Below are 20,853 nucleotides of genomic sequence, written 5' to 3'. Positions count from 1 at the left end.
ATGACCCACTATGTCCCGATGCCTCAGGTTGGACTTTGCCACTGCTACTGCTGCACCTGGCCTCCACTTCCTCCCTGTGGCTAATGTGGGAACTGCAGCTTTGACGAGAGGATCTTGGGATTCTGTGAGGGTAATTTCAAGTCTTGCCTTAGAGCATTTGTACTCCTCCACCAGGCTTGAAATCGGCAGGGAGAGGGCTCTATTTCCATACAGGCCTATGCTATTGAGGCATCTTGGTACTCCAAGCCACTTCCTCACTTGTGCATTCACCAATCTCTCATAGCAGATTGGCGTCGGACAAGGTGACCTCATAGATAGAAATTGGCCACATGAGGCACCAGCGCTTCAGCTTCCCTGGGAGGGCAGTGCTGTTGATCTTCTTGAGGCCACTGATCGTATCTTGCCTGAGTTGTTCCAGCTGTATGGAATCTTTGAGATCACCATTGTACCATGGCGTTGATGAGGATTGTTGGAATTGCCTCGTCATTGATCTGGAACCTCTTGTTAGCAAGCTGGCCCTTGACAATGAAGATACTGCAGGATTTGCTGGGTTTAATCTCCATTCATGCCCAACTGATGTTTCTCAGAAGTTGGTCCAGCAGGCGTTTGGTGCATGCTTCTGTAGTTGTTATGGTCGTCATGTCGTCCATATACGCCCTGATTGGAGGAAGCCGCATTCCGTTCTTCGGGTGTTCTCCTCCAACGATCCACCGAGATGCTGGAATGATTAACTCCATCGCCATGGTGAAGGCCAGTGGGGAGATGGTGCAGCCCACCATGATTCCTATCTGCAAGTGCTGCCAAGCAGTTGTACCTGCCTGAGTTGTGACGCAGAACACATCCTGGAAATAGGTGTTTTGGTTGTTGTTGTTTTTTAAACTTTAGAGTTTTTCAGTTTAATGTACATACAGTACATATCGTGCACACAAACGGATCCAATTATGCATATAAACACATAAAGTCACACTTAGAACACCCTCCCTGAAATTAAAAAAAAAATGTAATTAATTAAATAAATAAATACATAAATAAATAAATAAATCAAATAAACCAAAATGCTGCAGTGTACCCTTAACTTGTAGGCACCGACACAAGTTTTATGGCTATAAAAGCAGCATCGTAAAGTCAGACATCAGCAAATGACATCTTCTAGACAAATTCCATAAAAGATGACCATGTTTTATGATATTTACTTAGAGACCCTAGTAAACTGTATCTTTAGTACTCCATCTGTAAGCAGAATGAACAATCTGAACAATCACAGTTTAGTAGGCAAATAAAGAGCCACAAGTGCAACATAAACTACTTTAAGAAAGGTGGCGAACCCCAGGCAGCAGAAGTGGAGATAGTTTTGCGATCGTTACGTTACGTTATGGAACGATAAGGAAGTGAGCCCAGAGTGTAGTACAGATGCAATCATGTATCACCTGTATTTAGTGTGTGTATGTGGGTGTTTCCTCAGATCTAAACTGAAATATGGAGATTCAAACTGCCAATCGTTGTTACATTTGAGAAATGAAGAAAAAAACTGTTAATTTAAAAGTTCAGAGGCCTCGTTTCTGCTGAAATGTTTGAAGACATTCTGTAGCTCTAATATTGATCTGAGCTGTCGGACTTGGCAACGCCACCACAGGTGGAAATGGGAGAAATGCCATTAGAGATGAGGAGGTTACAGTTATCAATGGTATATTGGGTCAATCTACAGGGGCATAGTCAAAATCATCCAACAAAATGCAGTTTAGAACCGTGTTGGGAAAAAGTGAGGATAGGGAAACATAATACAGGGGAATGTGGGAAGTGTGGGCAACCGGAAACAGTCATTGTATATTGTCAGGGATACAAAACAGCAAGACATAGGTGGATTAGGAAGTTGGGAAAATAATAAGGAACCTTGTATATCACAGATATACCACAGCAGAAGTCAGGGAGTAAGGGATATCAGTTTACGTTTGAGTTTCTTCGGGAGAGCAAGTTAGTGGGGACAATATAATTTTGTTGATTCATCTATGTATTTATTTATCTTTTATTTTTGACGGTGTGTTAAGCCATTCTGATCCACACTCCATGTCAGTAGGTGGCGGTCTTGCACCAATGCGTTGCTTGCCAACTGCCATAACAAAAAAAAAAGAAGAAGAAGACGAAGACTGCAACGCAAAGCGGAACGAAGTTTCAGCCGACGTTTCTGGGGGACAGATGTGCCGTGTGTGGTTCCGGTTTGCATGAACGAATGGGATTTTATTTTAAAAGCTTCATATCTGTAATGGGAACAAGACTCGGAGGTTTAGTGTGAATCTTTTTTGAGGATTTTCCTGTTTTAGGAACTGAAGGTGTGGGGCGGAGCGGAGCTAGCAGTTAGCCTCAACGCTAACAGCAGAGCCACACGGTTTCTGTCTTCCTCCTGTCCTCCCATTCTCTTCTGTCCTATTCTCTTCTGTTCTCCTCTTCTGTTCTGTTCTCCCTTTCCTACTCTTGTCCTCTCTTCTGTCCTCCTCCTCCTCCGTCCACACTGCAGACATGCTGGACTCGGTCTCGGACCTCCCGCTGGACAGACACATCTTCTACGCGGTCCTGGGCTTCTCCTGGACGGTGTACCTGTGGGAGGCGTACCTCTCCTACAGACAGGTGAGGTTCCATCATCTGATGCACAACCAGTCCTGTTGTCCACATGCTGACTGGTCAGTCTGGGTTGTGTTGATGTAGTGCAGAGAAGACTTTGAAATCAACTTAATGTGCTTTTACAGCCACGAAGTTCTAAACCAAGACGTGGATTCAGGAAGTCACATAATCATGTTAGTCTTCCACAGAAAGAAGCAGCAGGCCGCTCACTTTAACATGCTGAAAACACTGACACGAAGATCTGCAGCATCCTATCCAGGAGCCTCCAAACATGTTCCACCTTCACAGTCAACTACAATTCACCGTTATAGACATTTCAGACGTCTTTCTTTCTCGTCAGTTTAAGACGTTCCAGCTGCACTGCATTTTTAAAATCTATTTTACAACTGTTGAGCCAAACTGATCTTGTTTGTGTGGCAGGTCTTCCTCATACCTTTCCAGTAGTTTGTGTGCTCAGTCACGGTTAATGAATTTTCCGCTGGGGCTTTTCTTTATTTGGATTTATTCCTGTTCTCTTAGCAGCAGGAGAATTTGGAAACTCATCATTTCTCAGCTGAAGCGAAAGACAGCATGCAGGAGACTTTTGGTTATTTTCTTTTAACCAGATCTTACTGGACTTCCCATGGGCTCACCACCCACAGGAAAGGTTCTTAATTGGTCCAATGTGATCTGGGTGACAGTGGTCAGACTGTCACCCCCGCGAAACGGCTAAGCGGGAGAAAAAGGATGGATGGATCTTACTGGATCCACTATTCAAATGTTCTTTACTTCAAATGGCTCATGTGGACCTTCAGCTGAAAGAGAAGAGTCTCTTAGAAAGAGTCTTGTCTGTAAATCCAGAACTGAAGGTCCAACCAGACTGACATTAGCTGTCATTGTATTATTAGGACCATTGCAGATGTATTTGTTTGTGTTGTCACAAGGCCATAAATAAACTTGGTGGTGGTCTGACGCGTGTGATGATTTCTAAAGCAAAACTAACACTGTGCTCATGTCTCTACCTTGAAGAGGAGAATCTACAGAACGACGACCCATGTTCCCCAGGAGCTCAGCAAGATCATGGACTCTGAAACATTTGAGAAGTCTCGTCTTTACCAGCTGGATAAAAGCAACTTCAGCTTCTGGTCCGGACTTTACTCGGAGACTGAGGGGACGGTAAGGCATGCTTTAATGAAGAGGGGAATTCAGGACCGTGCAAAAGTCCCAGTCTTCTGCGAGAGAAAGCTGCAGGAGCTCTTTCAGAAATGGATGTTAATTGTTTATTCGATCTCTCGAACCTTTTTTTGGTCAATTGCAGATATTTGGTACTTTGTACAATTCTTCCTGTTCTAAAGCTTCAGTTGGTGAACACAGAGACTGAATGCTGTTGTCTCTTCCCTCTCGCTTTGGTACAGCATCTTTTTGTCAGGAGTACCTGAGTGATACTTTTAACTTGAAATTATCTCTCAGAAAATGGTTTACTAAATTCTTGTTAGTGAGTATTTGGATGTATCGCCCCAACGGTTCCAGTAAGTCAGATTCTGTTGAACCCAACATTATAATGTAGGACAATGGCTCTTATGTTTCCAGAAATGACACAATTTTGTGTGATTTTATTAATTTTGATGCCGTTAAACAGATCAAACATGTAATTGGAAAACAAGGGTTTTGGTAACACTGTTTATATTCTGGTTTATAGTTGGTCGAGATGTGTTTTGCATCCGCATTTGAATATTGAACCTTGACTGCAGAGAAGTTGTTTGTTGAGGTTTCTTGTGTTTCCGCCCTCCAGCTGATCCTTCTGCTGGGTGGAATCCCCTTCCTCTGGGCCGCCGCCGGCACTCTGACCGCTCGCCTGGGATTCGGTCCGGCGTACGAGATCAGCCAGTCCTTGGTGTTCCTGACACTAGCCACCCTGTTCAGCGCCATAACGGGACTTCCCTGGAGTTTGTACAACACCTTTGTGATTGAGGAGAAGCACGGCTTCAACCAGCAGGTACTCGGACCGACGGGCTCGCCTCACTGCGGCCAGCATCATTACACTCTACATCTCCAGAGTCGCTCTGTTCTTTGTTTTGTTTGAATGTATTTGCTGGTCATCCTCTCAGACGCTGGGATTCTTCCTGAAAGATGCTGTGAAGAAGTTTGTTGTAACTCAGTGTATCCTGCTGCCGGTCACCTCGCTGCTGCTCTACATCATAAAGATTGGTGGAGACTACTTCTTCATCTATGCTTGGCTCTTCACCCTGGCTGTGTCTCTGGTTGGTGCTGTGCTCATTCAGCCCCTCGGCTGTGTGGAGAAACGTGTTTTGTGCTGTTTGGCGATGGTGAAGGAACTTCAGGAGCAGCCGCTCATTATGATCCCGGCGTGTGTTCTGGTTCTCTCAGGTTCTCGTCACCATTTATGCGGATTACATTGCTCCTCTATTTGACAAGTTCACGCCGCTGCCTGAAGGCGAGTTGAAGACGGACATCGAGGCAATGGCAAAGAGCATAAGCTTTCCCCTCACGAAGGTTTATGTCGTCGAAGGTAAGATTTACTCCTCCACTCTGGCCCCCCTAAGGTCTCCTCCGGCTCCCCTAGGGTCTCCTCCGGCCCCCACAGGGTCTCCTCCGGCCCCCACAGGGTCTACTCTGGCTCCCCTAGGGCGAGCTTCTTAGCGTAGCCATGATGTTAGGGTGAGCGCGTGAAAGTTTGCAGATATCCTGTGTCCTCATGTTTTCACCAACATTAGTCTTAATCAGGGATGCACAGATACTGATACCAGTATCGGGTATCGGTTTGATACCAGACACGAGTACTCGTACTCATAAAACTGCCACCGATACCGCGACACCCGATACCGCTTCACGGCAGCGCGCAGTTTACGGCGCTTCGCTGCAAGGCACAGGCGGCCAGTGAGGAGCACAGCACTATTTTGTCAGCCATATTTTTGGAAAATTGACCTTTGAAGTGGCGGTGGTGCGGGGCCCGAAGCTGTCCTCGGCGTCGGGGTGAACTCCCTCGCCTCACACCCGGTGGAAAGCAGGACGTGGAACTCAGTTTCTGAGATGAATACTTGTTGTATTTATTGGCCGCTTACTTTCATGTACAGCTTCTTGCTAGATCGGCTCAGCATGTACACGCTCGCTCCCTCAGGCGCAGTGGTTAAGCGCAGTGCGTCTCTTAAAGAGGCCACACACACACACACACACACACACACACACACACACACACACACACACACACACACACACACACACACACTCTGATAACAAAGGTTTTCTCACAGTATATGTGGCAGTGCCATAAAAGACGGATCGTTGTTCAAACAACATCTGTGGAAAAACATAAATGTGTGTATTGGCCTACTTAGTACTCGGTATTGGTATCTGTGAGTACTCAAATGCAAGTACCCATACACTACTCGTTTAGGAAAAAAGTGGTATCGGTGCATCCCCAGTCTTAATGCTTTTTTACTGTTTTTATAAGGTCTTATGGGTTTTCAATGCTTTCAACATGAACTTCTCAATGTGGTGCTTTTAAATTGCCCCGAGGGATCAATAAAGTTTTTTTTGACTTTGACAGACTGCTGCAGGTCACATTTACTTCTTTTTGAGAAATTACGCTCAGGGTTTCATGTTTAAGTTTCAAAGAGACCTGTCCGGGTGTACCGTCCTCACCCATAATTAGCCGGGTCTGGCGCCCCGCTGCCCTGAGCAGGATAAAGGGGTAAAGGCGGTGGACTGGCTGAAGTTTCAAACAATAGGAGAACGTTCATGTTGTGTAAATCTTACTTACTTCACTGGTTTTGTTGCGTTTCAATAATGTAGTCAAACTTTTTTCTACTTAAACAAGTTAAGCTTTGCAGTTTTTGGTAATTGGTTAATAATCTTTTCGTGTGAACTGAAATGACTTTTGACACCTCCTGAGAAGTATTTAAAAGTTTTACTGAGATAAATGTAGGAATGAAATACAGTTTAAGGGCGCGTGACGTTGCTCTATATTGAATCCTTTTCAGGTTCCAAGCGTTCCTGACACAGCAATGCCTACTTCTACGGCTTCTTCAAGAACAAACGCATCGTGCTGTTCGACACTCTGCTGGAGGATTACTCTCCGCTCAACAAGTCCGGAGAGCCGCCGGCCGAGCCGGCCGAGAGTGAGGAGATGTCCAGCGAGGCCAGAGTCAAGCCCAAGGTCAGCAGGAGCACCTCGGCTTCCCGTGTGGACAGTTCTCCTCGGGGTGGTGGCTTCAGGGCAACGCTTGCTTCAATTGAATTGACAGGGTTTTGGGTTTATATTTACTTCACATGAGAACATTGTTCACCTGGGATGTTTTGATGAACTTTCACAGAACAAGAAACAAGGATGCAACAACCCGGAGATCCTCGCCGTGCTGGGTCATGAACTGGGTCACTGGAAGCTCGGTCACACCGTGAAGAATATCCTCATCAGCCAGGTGAGGTCTCGCCTTCCATCTGGAGCCGCTTCTACAATGTTCAACTCTTATGAAACCGTGACCACGTGGATCACTCTCTGGATCACTCTCTGGATCACTCTCTGGAAAAGCACCATCCAAAAGCTTTGCTCGTTTTTATCCCCCCCCAAAAAATAGGCGCGTGAATATTATTAGTTTTACTAACATTTAAACAAATGACGTGCTTTGAGACGGCAGTTCTGTCCATGTTCTGGACGCCCAGCCGTCACATGTACAGCAGGTCACTAATATTCCTTCAGTAGCCTCTTAAACCCATTGTCCTGTTTACAGATCGTTCTGTTGGTCAGAGTTCTGAGCTTCCAACACAAGACAATGTTCCATTAATTTTATTTAGATAGAATTTATTGTCCGACCCAAGGGTGTCAGAAATTAGTTTTTCAGGCTGGTTTAATCTAATAACAGTTGTAAAGTATTTGGATCAGTGTGATAACTGCAAATAATATATGTAGCACAACAAGGATATTGTATGTTATCCCCTTCCTCCCTCCCCCCTCCCCCTCAACTTCTCTTCTCTCTCTTCTCTTCTCTTCTCTCTCTCTTTGAGCGTTCCCCCCGGTCGTGTACAGCAGCCATGCCAACTTCTAATAAAAGCAGCAACAGGAGGAGACTCCAGGTCTCTTCCTGTTCAAGAGTAAAAACTGTTCTGACTCCGAAGGCTCTCAATCACATCATATTGTTTGTCCAAGCTGCCGAACAGGACAAGGGGAAGAAAAAAAAAAGAAGAAAGAAATGAGTTTTTGACAGGGCTCAAAACTGCGTAACACTCACACACATAAAGGCATTAAGAACAACAATACTCATAAAGGACGATATTACAACATTATTACTTAAAATAAGGGCGAAGAAGGTGAAAGGACCGGCTGCAAGATTCTTAAGTTCTTGGAGTTATGTTTCCTCTGCTGCTGAGGGCGGTGACTGCAGATGGAATGCAGATTGTAAATAGTTTTTCTGGCCAGTGGGACTTTGTATCTTCTGCCTGATGGGAGGAGGGTGAATGAGTGATGGAGGAGGTGGAGGTGGTGGAGGGTTCCTCACACAGGTGGGACAGTGGAGTTTGTGTTGAGCCAGTTATTTTGCTGGCTTGGTCGCTGACGCGGGATCGTTTTATTTTCTGTTTGCTGGTGAGGAAGTTTCACCAAGATGTGATATTAAAGGTGAGAATGGATTCTATGAGTGAGCGGTAAACCATTGTTAGAATCTTTTTACTGACGCTGAAGTGCCTCAGTTTCCTGGGAAGATGGAGACGCTGGAGTGCTTTACTGTAAATGGTGTTGGCGTGTGTCTGGAAGGACGGGTAGGTGTCTGTCTGTGTCCTTAGATACTTATAACAGTCCACCTGTTCAGGCAGTTTAGACTTTTTTTTTTAGTGATTCAGAGATTAATGGGGACACCGTCTTCATTGTCCACACTCAAAGCCGAGTTGGCGTTTTAGGATTTCTGCCCTCTGGGACCGGTGTTAAACAAAAACCCGTGTTCAGGCTCCCAAAGCGCCGCGTCGTGTGGCTGATCGGACCAAACTGGTGCGTCTTCGTGAAACGGCGTCCTCGTGTGGACAGGCCCCGAGACTGACCTTTTGTTCTGAATAGGTTTTTGCATGTTTTCTGAAAAGGACTGCACACAGGACTGTTCTATCCTAGATTTGACCGTAGAGTGCTGAAAACCCCATTTTGGATTTTGTGTGCGTTACAGTGTTTCTCAAGGTTTTGCCAGGTTTCGCCTCATTTATTATTTAAAATGTATATATTGCACTTTATTGAATGCAGGCCAATAAATGTAAATGGTATAGATGGAACCTGGTCATTAAAATGATTACAGATGGGATTTATTTTGTCTCTTTTTTTTTTCCCGGCGGCCCTCAGTCTAATTTTGGTGTTTCTATATTGGTCCTCGGCTAATAAAACTTTGAGAACCCCCGCTCAACTTTCTCGGGTCTGGAACCGTTGTCAGACGGCGTGTCGTTACTCGGCTGAGCTCCAAATGCTCTCTGATTGGTTGAGAAGCGGCACGAAGCCCAGCCCCCTGTCTGTGTGAGCCTCCGGAGCCCAAAGGGCAACGACAGTCTGTTTGAATTCGTTGTGAGAATAATGATGACATGGTGCCACCTTGCACGGCTCCGCTTTGAACAAGTGCTCTCTTTCTGCAGATGAACTCCTTCCTGTGCTTCTCCCTGTTTGCGGCGCTGATCGGACGCACGGAGCTGTTTGTCGCGTTTGGCTTCGCTGACAGTCAGCCCACTTTAATAGGCTTGATGATCATCTTCCAGTTCATCTTTTCTCCTTACAACGAGGTGAACCAGAGTCCACACACACACACACACACACACACACACACACACACACACACACACGCCGATCCTCGGTTTCAAGTCATTAAAGCCTGTTTTCCCGCTTTTTTTTTTTTTTTTGCAGCTTTTGTCCTTCTGTCTGACCGTCCTGAGTCGCAGGTTCGAGTTTCAGGCGGATGCGTTTGCTCGAGGTATGGGCAAAGCCTCCGAACTCTACTCCGCCCTCATCAAGCTCAACAAGGACAACCTGGGCTTCCCCGTGGCGGACTGGTTGTTCTCCATGTGGCATTACTCCCACCCTCCTCTCCTGGAGCGCCTGGTGGCGCTGGGCAACATCAAGCAGGACTGACACGGCTGGATGGAGGAGCAACGAGGGGCGCCTCCTCTCGAGGGCCTCCGCGGACCGCTGCTGCCCGCTGAAGGAGGAGGAGCAGCGAGGTGCGCCTCCTTCTCCTTCCGTCGAGGGCGTCTGTAGACCGCCACTGGCCCTCTGCAGCACCCTCTGTACTGTTCCTACTTTTCTCTTACTTCAGCTATTCTTATCTTGCCATACTTTTTGAAGTTTTCCCCTTTTGAGAGTTTTTTTTTTTTAACCAAACCAAAACATATCAGCCTGAATATTGTAAGCGTGTCTTTATTGAAGTCTTTTTCTCTACAGACTCCCGTTGGACACCTGCTGTGAGCAAATCATCTGGACAATGTGTGTTTAGAAGAAAACTTGTCAGATCTATAAAAACAAAACAAAAAATGTATGTATGTATATATATATATATTTTTTAATTTGATTCTAATATTGGGTTTTTTCTTTATAATTGATGAGGTAAAACATCAAAAAACAGACTTTTCAAAGGATGCAGCCACATTGAAATATTGCTAATCCGTACTAAAAATACAACACGTCATGTCAGTTTATCTGTGGAGAATAACTGGATTACATTCTGGGAACTTGTTTGTTTTTTTTAAGACACACAGGTCCGATTTGTTGCTCTTCAGCATCATTAGTATTTGTTAATCTGAGTCTTCAGCTCCAACTTAAGAGGAACTTGATGTTTTGTCATAGTGATGGCATGCGAGTCCCTCCACACCAGTTTTAGTTCTGATAGTGAACACATTGTGACCAGAGCAGTGCACAGAGTTTCATTTGAAATTTGCCTGGATCTTTATTTTCCTAAGTGTGTTGGAGGAATCTTATTTAAATATTTCTAAAGCACTCGCTTGCCACCAAGGGTCCAATGACGCCAGTATATGTGTAATTTTGGTGATTAAAGAGTTATTAAGTGAGTTGATTCGGTGTTTCTTAGTGTCTTCTCCTCATTTGGGACCGTTTGTTGCCTGACTGAAGGAAGAGGAAGTCCGACTTGTTCAAACAGGACCGTAAACTATGTTTGCAACGACGATTAAAATATCTTCAGCGCATTTATTTCAGTCTGACTCCTTCATTTGCGGTCGTCCTGGATCATAACTGCCTGCCTGGGGTTTGTAACAGACTGAAGCGTTGTGAAATCGTTGTAAATTCAGTGAGTTCTGACTATTTGGACAGTTTAAAGGCTCGTCCACTGAACGTACTGGAGGAGAGGACGATCCTCATCCAAGATGGCGGAGATGCCGAGACCTCAGCCTACATAATAACGTCTGCTTATACATGTTTACGATGACTCATTTGTGTATTGTTTGGATTTTATGTTTTGGTTAAACAACAAAATGATGCTCAATTGATGCCCCGTCCCCACCATGGTATGCTGCTCAGTCCCCATAGTGGTACGGTCCGCCTCCCCGGTCCACACAATGGTACTGTCCTCCCCACCCCGGTCCACACAGTGGTACGGTCCGCCCCCTCCCTGTCTCCACAGTGGTACGGTCGGTCCCCTGTCCCCACGGAGGTACGGTCAGTTGGTATATTTTGGTGGACAAGGACAAACTCCAGCATAGCGAAGCTGACGGTTTAAGCATCGACCATGTCGAGGTTTCTGCGGCCCAACATCCGGACTGTCATCACGTCACAGCTCAGAATGTCGTCGGACCAGGTAATAAACAAGCCTCCAGATAAATCCTGACTCTGGGGCCGTTCCTCAGCCAGAAACAGCGCAGAGTCACTCTGTCATGGTTACTCACGTGACGTTTATCCTGGGTTGACCCTCCATTCCTCTCAGGTGTTATTGTCTGTACACAAACACTTTCTGGACTCTTCCAAAACACCTCCAACAGAACCGAGTAAACAAACAATGAGGCCTTTTTGTCCCCTGGAAAGGTTTGGACGTTGACCTTCAGCGGAGCTGCTGGACTGAGCTGAACTGTCTAATGCCTAATAATGACCCTTCTCAGAGATGGTCACCTGTTCTTCAATGTCAACCAAATGTAAACCCAGCAGAGCCTCAATGGATCTGAACTGTGCTCCTGTCTGATTGTCTTTCCTACGCATGTTTTTTTGTGTCCCAGCTGGGCGAGCTGGGTAAGGGTGCAGGTAAAGGTGGCGGCGGTGGAGGCTCCATCCGAGAGGCCGGAGGAGCCATGGGCAAGAAGCAAGCTGCTGAGGAGGAGATGTACTTCAAGTATGGAGACTTTCCTCCTCAGAAACCCAAGTTTACCTTCAGTACGGTCGAAGGTTCCTTCATTTGGCTCTCTGTGTCTGTGTCGGCCAGGCGTAAGGAGCAGGAGCAGCTGGCCGCGCTGAAGCAGCACCACCAGGAGGAAATCGACCACCACAAGAAGGAGATTGAACGTCTCCAGCGAGAGATTGATCGTCACAAGGGGAAGATCAGGAAGCTGAAGCATGACGACTGAGTCTGATCTGCACTGAAGAGTTCCCTGATGCCTTTGAGAAATTCTCCAATTGCTGCATGCAACTGTGTCCCCGGCCAGTCATGGGTGTGTGAGTGGTGGTTGTTATGTGATGTTTAAATTTATTAAAAACCATTTGTGAAAAGGTCCTGCAGGTTTCTTTAGGCTTCTTTTCCCACTTTCACATTCCAACAGTGTGTCTAAATGCTGCAGGCACAGGTTCAAAAAGATAAATATAGTTGACGCTTCGCGGGGTAAGACCAGCTTTTATGTGCTGCATCAATAAATTCTGACTGTGGTAGTTCTCAGTGGTGTGTCGAACAGATGAACAGAATGATTTATTAATAAAAAAAATCAATCATCATTCTCTGATTGCAACTTCTCACAGGTTGGTGTTTTCCAATGTTGCATACCTGAGAACAACTTTAGGATTTTTACTTTGAAAAAAGTTTTAGTTATGACTTTATTTGTAAAATTCTAATTAAAAGGGATGAATAAAATGTTTTTTTTTATTTTTTTTATTCAAAGACATGACCATAATAGTCCTGTAAGGAACAATAATGGAGACCCAGTACATGAAATTATCAAATCCAGTTATTTACAGTTATTTTGTGGTAACTGGATCCGATTTGCCGGTCGCCTGTAAACCATTGAGGCACATTGAACAAGGAGATGTTGATTACTTTTCTGTCAGGAGAATTCCCGATTAAAAAAAAACCCTCAGGGAGACAGAATACACAGGGATCACACTGAGAGCAATTTAAAAAGTTTAAGACACTTTAATTACAAGATTCTTGCAAGAAGAGACAAAGCCACAGTACAACCTTTGCATGGTTGTCCAGGGGGGGTATTCCAGGTAGGAGGTTCAACAAACTCCGAGTCTATCCATGAATTCTGACTTGATTTAGTCTGAGATGGGAAATTCAGAGTTTCCGGTTCCAGAACAGCTGGTCAGAATTAGTTCAATCAAGTCGTATGTGAACCTCGAGTTAAGCTTGTGCACAACCACAATAAAAAGCCATCATCGATGGAGCCCTGACACCACGGATCACTACGGCAACAGACGGAAAACCGGGTTGTTTTGTCGTAAAAGTCCCGGCGCTGCAGCAGCACAGGAGAGAGAGAGGAACTGGGAGAAAACTGCTGCATGAATCAATGCACGAGTTTGAAAGATCCACTCCGGTGAATTAAAATGAAACTTTAGATCGCAGCATACAGGTAGAAATAATAAACAGGCATAAAATCTGAATTTCATTTCGGTGCAATCCAACAGGAGAAAGGCAACTTGGAAGCAGCTAAAAATGAAATATAAAACCATAATTCAAAATAAAAAGGCAAATGCATTTATGCTATAATTGCACCTCACTTTGATTTGATTTTCCATCTTTATATTGTTGGATATTGATGGAGGCTTTTAAATCATTAAAAACAATAAGAATTCAGTAGCTGCTTCAAGTAGTAATTTAAACCACTAACTAAATGTTTGAACTTGTCCTCTGTTAATATACTACTGAGAAGATTTTATTTTTCTTGTTCTGGCCCTTGTCCTGTTCGGCAGCTTGGGCCAACAATATGATGTGATTGAGAACCTTCTGGAGTCAGAACAGTTTTTCCTCGTGAGTTTTTGACCTCACCTCCACCACGTCACCACGCCTTCTGATGGGTTTGTTATAGTGGGGCAGATAGCTGAAACAATCTTTCACTTGGTGATGCAAGCACCAAATTTGGCACAAATGTGGTTCAAGACCTACTCTTTCCAAAAAGTACGCTATCCAGGTTGAAAAACAATATGGCTGCTATTTTCCAAGATGGCCGCCACAACAATCATGAAATAACCGTTTCGGCCATAGAATGCCAAAAGACTTGGTGGTAGAAGCACCAAATTAGGTAAAAATATGCATCAAAAACCTACTCTTACAGAAAAGTATGCTTTCCAGGTAAAACAACAAAATGGTAGCCATTTTCCAAGATGGCCACCACATAAGCCATCAATAAGCGTTTACGCCATAGAATGCCCATAAAGATTGCCATCAAACCCAAACTTGTGGTCAACCATGTGTCTGTGCAATATCTTTGCAGCTTTTGCAAGAACAAGTGCATCAGACAAACTTGAGGCTTCTGACAGTACAGGACCAACATCCTTTTTAAAAGCCAAAAGAACATCTCTGCCTTTCTTGTAGGCCTCTAGCCCAGGAATCTCTGCCAAACGTTTTTCTTTTAGTCTGGTTGAGTTCACATCCGGTGCATCTGTGACAAATTGCTGTAGTCTCTTGGTAAAAAGACTAACCAATTCTGCAAGCCGGAACACAACTGGCTCACTGCTGCTATTGCTTTTCTCAATGATATAAGATAGCAACTCAGAGAACACTAAAGGAAAGGCATCCTTTTCTTGAGATGACTGTTTTTCTTTGTTCTCAGCTGCAATATGTGCCCTCTCTCTGTTGTATAGAGCTGTTAAGCAGAAGCGGTGATATCTTAGTTCCAATGCAACAACATCTCCACCACTTAGTAGAGCCAGAAGTTTGCCATCACTGAGATTATGAGCACATTCATTGAGCCTCTCATTAAGTTGCATAGTCATGGCTTGACGTAGCTCGGATTCAGGTTCCAGTTTTATGTCATAAGAAACATTTTTGCACTTCAATGCTAGTCCTACGAATCTTTGAGTGTCCTTCACAAGGGTCATCCTGAATTTCAGCTTCTCTTTTTCTAGCACGCTCTAGTTTGCTATTGCTGAACATTTGGCGACAGTTTTGATGATATTTGGCATTGTTTTGCCTCAGTGTGTCCTTGATACCGTCTCCTTCATCCAATCTGGAAATGTCTAACTTGATAGGCAGCAGGTTGATTTCTTGAAAGAGTGGTATATTTGTGGCTATCATGGAATAGCCATCAGAACTGCACATATAACGGGTTGGGGGAGACTTTAACTCCTCTTTTGTAGTTGTCTGACATAGGCAGCACTTTGTCCAGTCAGTCTTGACATCACAAGTCAATGGATTATTTTTAGACATGTTGTGTAATATGGTTAAAGGCCGAGGGGCTATCATTTTACCACCTAACCATACTAAATATCAAAAGCACATTGAAATATGGGATACAACAAGGTTCAGGCATGTAGAGCCCTACACCTGGCCCGATCGTTCATCCAGTGCCATTCAAGTCCCGTGCGATCTGTACACCATCTGGGTAACTGAAGCCCCGTTACCCTTGGCTCGGCTTTCCCGCGCTGGCACATCCTGTCAATTCAGGTGCGGCTATCTAACTAAATTTACAACTAACTAAATACTTAGTTCAGCTATATACAGGGCTTATTAGATAGCATTTGGGACACTTAAGTACTAAAAACTACAGTGAGTATACCACCACCACAGTTAGTAAACTACAACTACAGCTAATACACTATAAGCCGACACTGAACCCCATGCTGAGTCTCACAGCAGTGATGTCACCAGTGTGCCCTGGTTGTGCTTTGACACCACTCTCTAATGCAGAATATTATAAGCCATATTGAAGATCTGGGGATCTGGGCCCAGTATTAAAAAATATGGCACTGTTGATTGACATTACCAAGCAACTTCACACTATATGCAATTAGACAGTCGTAGAAATTGATAAAACAACACCCATTTTTAGTAACTCAATAGCCTCTATCTTGAAAAAAGCAGACTATTGGTTTTTTATATTGCTACTCTAATGTTACTTTAGACAGAAGACATCCTTTTAAACATTCACATCATCCAAATATTCATAACCCTAGTAATGTTATGCTGAAACTGATTTTTAAAGATTTTAGATGGCGGCCATCTTAAAAAATGGTCACCATTTTGTTTTTCAACCTGGAAAGTGTACATTTCTGAAAAAGCAGGTTCTGAAGCACATTTGTGCCAAATTTGGTGCTTGTATCACCAATTCTCTTGGCATGCTATGGCAAAAACAGTTTTTTCATGGTTGATGTGGCGGCCATCTTGAAAAATGGCCGCCATATTGTTTTTCAGCCTGGATAACGTACATTTTGGAAAGAGTAGGTTCTGAAGCACACTTGTGCCAAATTTGGTGCTTGCATCACCAAGTGAAAGATTCTTATGGTATATTGACTTAATATGCCCCACTATTAAGCCTATTGGCGTCTCCATCCTCACCATGATGTCCCAGCATGCAACAGCAAAGAGGATGGAGCTCTCCACCACAGACTCAGAGAAGACCTTCAGACTCAGAGAAGACCTTCAGACTCAGAGAAGACCTTCAGACTCGGGGAAGACCTTCAGACTTGGAGAAGACCTTCAGACTCAGAGAAGACCTTCAGACTCAGAGAAGACCTTCAGACTCGGGGAAGACCTTCAGACTTGGAGAAGACCTTCACCATCGTGTGACAGATGTTGGACATCAGCTGCCTCAAAAAATAGAAACAGTGTTGGCCCTTCTTGAAAAGAGCTTCAGTGGTCTTCTAATTTAATGTCTTTTTTTTCTTAAACAGAGTTAAATAGTTTTTTGGATTTCACAAATAAACAAAAGAACATAAGATTGTACATCATTCCATTGTCTCACGTTGCACATTTAAAACAACAGAGAAAGAAGGAGGAAAAACAACAAAGGGAATATTAATTATTTAAATCAGTTTGCAGCTGAGAGAAAAACAATAAGAAATGTTAAATGACAAAAAAACAGAAATACAGCCACCGTACTATGTTGTACTATCAATACAAGTTGAGATCCAGCCGCGGTTGTCCAAAGTCGTCCTGTACTCAGTGTCATCATCCTGCTGATACATCAACTACTGCAGAGTCACTAGAGAACCTCCGGAGACGGCAAGTGTCGGTGCAGCTGAAGTCCAGGGTGTAGAGGCTGACGAGAACGGGAAAGAGGATGGTTTTAGTCAATTAAATTTGTATTTTTACCTAATTCATTAGGCCACCAGAGGGATCGGTGTTACTATTATCTGGCTGGGAAGGCTACATAGGCCTAAGAATATCCTTTCCGATTACGCTACCGGAAGGAAGTATAAGTGTTTTGACCATTGTGCAGAATTGGTTTAGTTTGCATTTTAATGAACTTTTAAGGTGTCCTTAGCTCTTCATTTACTGCCAACAAACAATCAAACAAACAAACAATATATCAAGGAAGTCTTCTGGTAGCAAGTAGAGTCCTTGTTGAGGTTTTACAACATTATACTATAGGTGGATTGATGCATTGGTGAAAATCTACCTGAGGTTGGCTTTAGTTTTCACTAAACTCAGACTAATTGTCATTTCAATTAAACCAACCCTAAAACACATTCATTTCCTAAAACGGAGTAATTAAGCATCTTCTTGTATTTGCTTACAACTGTGTTGATAATCTGTTCAAAAGTACAATAATCATCACCGAGGGCCTCTCTCAATCTGAAAAAAAGGCAAGACTGTTGTAATGGGGTTTATAAACACACTGTATGTGTTTACTATTCTACTGTTCTGGCCACTTGACAATCTTTAAGCAATGTCACCTTTCTCTAGCTGTTTCTGGCAGTTTGAGCAGTTTTTCTGCACATATAAACTACCTTTCTATACATCAAATGTCACATTTATCTCCTTGAACAACTCTCAAAAATACTCCTTGAAAGATAATATGGCATTTAGAAATAATATTGGTGTCCATATTTTAAAGTATAATAGTTTCTGTCACAGATTTCAATGACATTTAGACTCAGAATAAATGTTAATAAAGTTTCGTTTTCAAGCTAGTGTGTAAAACACACACACACACACACACACACACACACACACACACACACACACACACACACACACACACACACACACACACACACACACACACACACACACACACACACACACACACACACACACACAGGAAGCTCTACATGTCCTCACTTCCGCCCGCCCCTGCCTTTTACTTCGGGAAGCCCCGTGGCTCGCTCTTTTCGCTCATCATGGCGGACCGCTTCAACAAGGTGAGCTCCGGCTGCGCGCTCTTTCTTCGTCTTTGTGATCATTTCACAGAGTTACATTGCGTTTTTTGGGACTGCAGAGATGGGGGAACCGAGTGGCACGGGTGAGATGGTAGTAGTTTGGCTGTGTGTTTTCTGAAACGACAGATTATAAGCACTGCGGCGGGCGAGCCTGCCTCCTCATGGCTCCGGGGTTAGCATTGTTAGCCGGTCAGACGGAAGCGTCTGGATTAATGTTCAATATTCTGGACTAAGAATGTAAACGTAATGTAATTTACATTTCCTCAACAACATTCGTTGCGTGATCACAATTTACATCTAAACTCGTATCGTTCTTTAAGATTAATGCTAAGCTAACATTCGCGTTAACCCATGTGCTTCAGTTTTTAATCTGAAATTACCACAGATTGAAACATCCGAACCTACTACAGTACAGGACCTTTTAGCTGGTGTATTTTCCGGGTGTGGTATTACACCCGTGCCTATAATGTATCTCTGCTGTGCTCAGGTTCTGCTCCTGGATGGCCGGGGCCATCTCCTCGGTCGGCTGGCCGCCATCGTGGCGAAGCAGGTTCTTCTGGGTAAGTTTGAACCGTGAGAACTTTCAAAGTCTTATTTTCGATATAGTTAAATTAATCCAGAGTTCTGTTTCAAGTCTAGTTATGTAGATTTGAGTTTTGTGGAAAGTCTCTGGGTATTTAAAACCCAGTTTGGTTTTCCGGGGTCTTGGTTCGGATCTTCAGAAGGATATTTAGATTTCAGAGTCCAGTGCAGGGAGCGATTCTTCTATAATTAATCTGTCTGGATTAAAGAGCCTCGAGAGAGAACTAGAGCTTTGAGTCTCTTTGAAAGACTGAGTCCAGTTGTGACGCAGTACTACCTTTGCCTCTGGTCGGTGATGATGCACTTATCCACCTTGTTCGAGTGTAAACGCTGAGAAGACTCACATGCACTACCATCTGAGACCGGAGGCTAATTAATCTCTCACTAGATGAATCTGTCCTCCTGTGATAACGGTTCTGAAAACTAAATTTATTTTATCCTTCCTCAGGGCACAAGGTTGTGGTAGTGAGATGTGAGGGCATCAACATCTCTGGAAACTTCTACCGTAACAAGCGTAAGTCCTCCTCCCTCCAGCCTGTCTTACTGTAACGCTCGTTGTCGGTGATGTTTTAACCCCAATATTTTGAGTTTCAATGACCATGAGATGATCTTACATGCACTCCCATCTGAGACAGCATCATTCATTGAAGTGACAGCGGCCGGTGTCTGGATTCCTCAGCTTTGTACCCATGTCCTCTCCTGTCCCTCCACAGTGAAGTACCTGGCTTTTCTGCGTAAGAGGATGAACACCAACCCCTCTCGTGGCCCGTACCACTTCAGAGCTCCTAGCAGGATCTTCTGGAGGACAGTAAGAGGTGAGAATGAAGTGAGAATGTGCTCAGATTCCTGACCACCTTACTCTGTACTGATGCCACTGCTCCAGAAGAACCGGCTATTTAATGTAAATTAAACCTGTGGACAGCAACTCTGAGTTCACTTTGATACTGTAACTTCCTCATGAAACGCACAAGTCACAAAATACAAAAAAAAAAAGAGGAGCTCCTTCTGGTTGTGGATTGTGCAGAGTTAAAGGTGGTCTTTGCTTGACAGTGATGAGCAATTATCCCGAAGCTGAAACAAGTTGATGCCACCAAAATTACGGATCTGAGTGCTGAGTCAAGCAAAGCAACACGCTAATGATTTCTTTTAGTTCTGACAGAAGTGGTAACCTCAAATGTCTCCACCAGGCATGCTGCCCCACAAAACCAAGAGGGGCCAGGCCGCTCTGGAGAGGCTGAAGGTGTTTGACGGTATCCCCCCACCATATGACAAGGTACATGCTCCGACTGTGTGTCCTCATGCTTCCGCTGTCTGTGATGAGCATTTATCCACCTTGTTTGAATACCGACTGAAAAGAACCAATGCCTGAGACATGTTCTCCTCTAGAAATAAACTCTTCTCTTCATTTCCTGTGTTAAAGTTCTGATTTTCATTCACAGAGGAAGCGCATGGTTGTCCCTGCTGCTCTTAAAATTGTGCGCCTGAAGCCTTCTCGCAAAGTGAGTGACACCCTACAGAGCAGCACCTATACGGTTAAGTATGTGAATTCTTCTAATGGAGCTTTGTCTTCCTCAGTTTGCTCACCTCGGCCGTCTGGCTCATGAGGTCGGCTGGAAGTATCAAGCTATCACGGCCACTCTGGAGGAGAAGAGGAAGGAGAAGTCCAAGCTCCGCTACTCCAAGAAAAAGACTCTGATCAAGCTGACCAAGCAGGCGGAGAAGAACGTGGAGGGCAAGATCTCCAAATATACAGACGTCCTGAAACAATTCGGAGTCCTTGTCTAAACTGGTGTTCTCTGGCCAATAAAGAGAAATAAATGTTTATAAAAAGGTTCTGCTTCATTGATCTACATCTGAACGGACCGGGTTCGTTTCTGAGTAACTGAAACTTTCTCAAGATGAAAGAATGTGGCTTCATTCAGGTCTGAGGTTTGTCCTGGTTCTTCTGGGTACAGCACATCCTTCCATGCTGACCTGGGTGCAGTTTGTTTAAAAAAAACAAAAAAAAAAACGGGTATGGACTGGACGGAACCACTGTTCTGTCATGGATCACCTGGGTTTCCAGGGGTTTGTGATGCTGCTCTGGGTTTCACCAGTAGGTGGCAATGTGACTTCGATAATACTGTCCCTCACTTTCAACTAGTGTTCGATTAGTTTCAGTTACTACA

General features: G+C 44.2%; 3 protein-coding genes across 3 annotated transcripts; all 3 read left to right on the top strand.

Moving 5' to 3' along the window:
• Positions 1 to 2,199: 2,199 nt before the first annotated feature.
• Positions 2,200 to 9,855, top strand: zmpste24 (zinc metallopeptidase, STE24 homolog). Its single transcript, XM_080480188.1, is given in 10 exon segments — positions 2,200 to 2,622; positions 3,625 to 3,771; positions 4,388 to 4,591; positions 4,704 to 4,856; positions 4,984 to 5,125; positions 6,597 to 6,610; positions 6,614 to 6,772; positions 6,930 to 7,034; positions 9,217 to 9,360; positions 9,482 to 9,855. Coding segments are annotated over 10 exon segments (1,401 nt in total). The 5' UTR covers positions 2,200 to 2,514; the 3' UTR covers positions 9,707 to 9,855.
• A 910-nt stretch (positions 9,856 to 10,765) lies between these two features.
• atp5if1b (ATP synthase inhibitory factor subunit 1b) lies at positions 10,766 to 12,284 on the top strand. Its single transcript, XM_080480189.1, has 3 exons — positions 10,766 to 11,381; positions 11,794 to 11,906; positions 11,997 to 12,284. The coding sequence occupies exons 1-3, from the start codon at positions 11,313 to 11,315 to the stop codon at positions 12,136 to 12,138; spliced, it is 324 nt and encodes a 107-aa protein (XP_080336315.1). The 5' UTR covers positions 10,766 to 11,312; the 3' UTR covers positions 12,139 to 12,284.
• Positions 12,285 to 17,995: 5,711 nt separating this feature from the next.
• rpl13a (ribosomal protein L13a) lies at positions 17,996 to 20,515 on the top strand (the record flags this gene model as incomplete). Its single annotated transcript, XM_080479456.1, has 7 exons — positions 17,996 to 18,085; positions 18,591 to 18,663; positions 19,134 to 19,199; positions 19,399 to 19,500; positions 19,873 to 19,958; positions 20,125 to 20,184; positions 20,261 to 20,515. The coding sequence occupies 7 exons, from the start codon at positions 17,996 to 17,998 to the stop codon at positions 20,468 to 20,470; spliced, it is 687 nt and encodes a 228-aa protein (XP_080335582.1). The 3' UTR covers positions 20,471 to 20,515.
• Positions 20,516 to 20,853: the final 338 nt, after the last annotated feature.

The sequence above is a fragment of the Lipophrys pholis genome (assembly GCF_963383615.2).
Source record: "Lipophrys pholis genome assembly, chromosome: 14".
Classification (NCBI taxonomy): domain Eukaryota; kingdom Metazoa; phylum Chordata; class Actinopteri; order Blenniiformes; family Blenniidae; genus Lipophrys; species Lipophrys pholis.
This window is presented reverse-complemented; position numbering and strand designations above follow the sequence as displayed.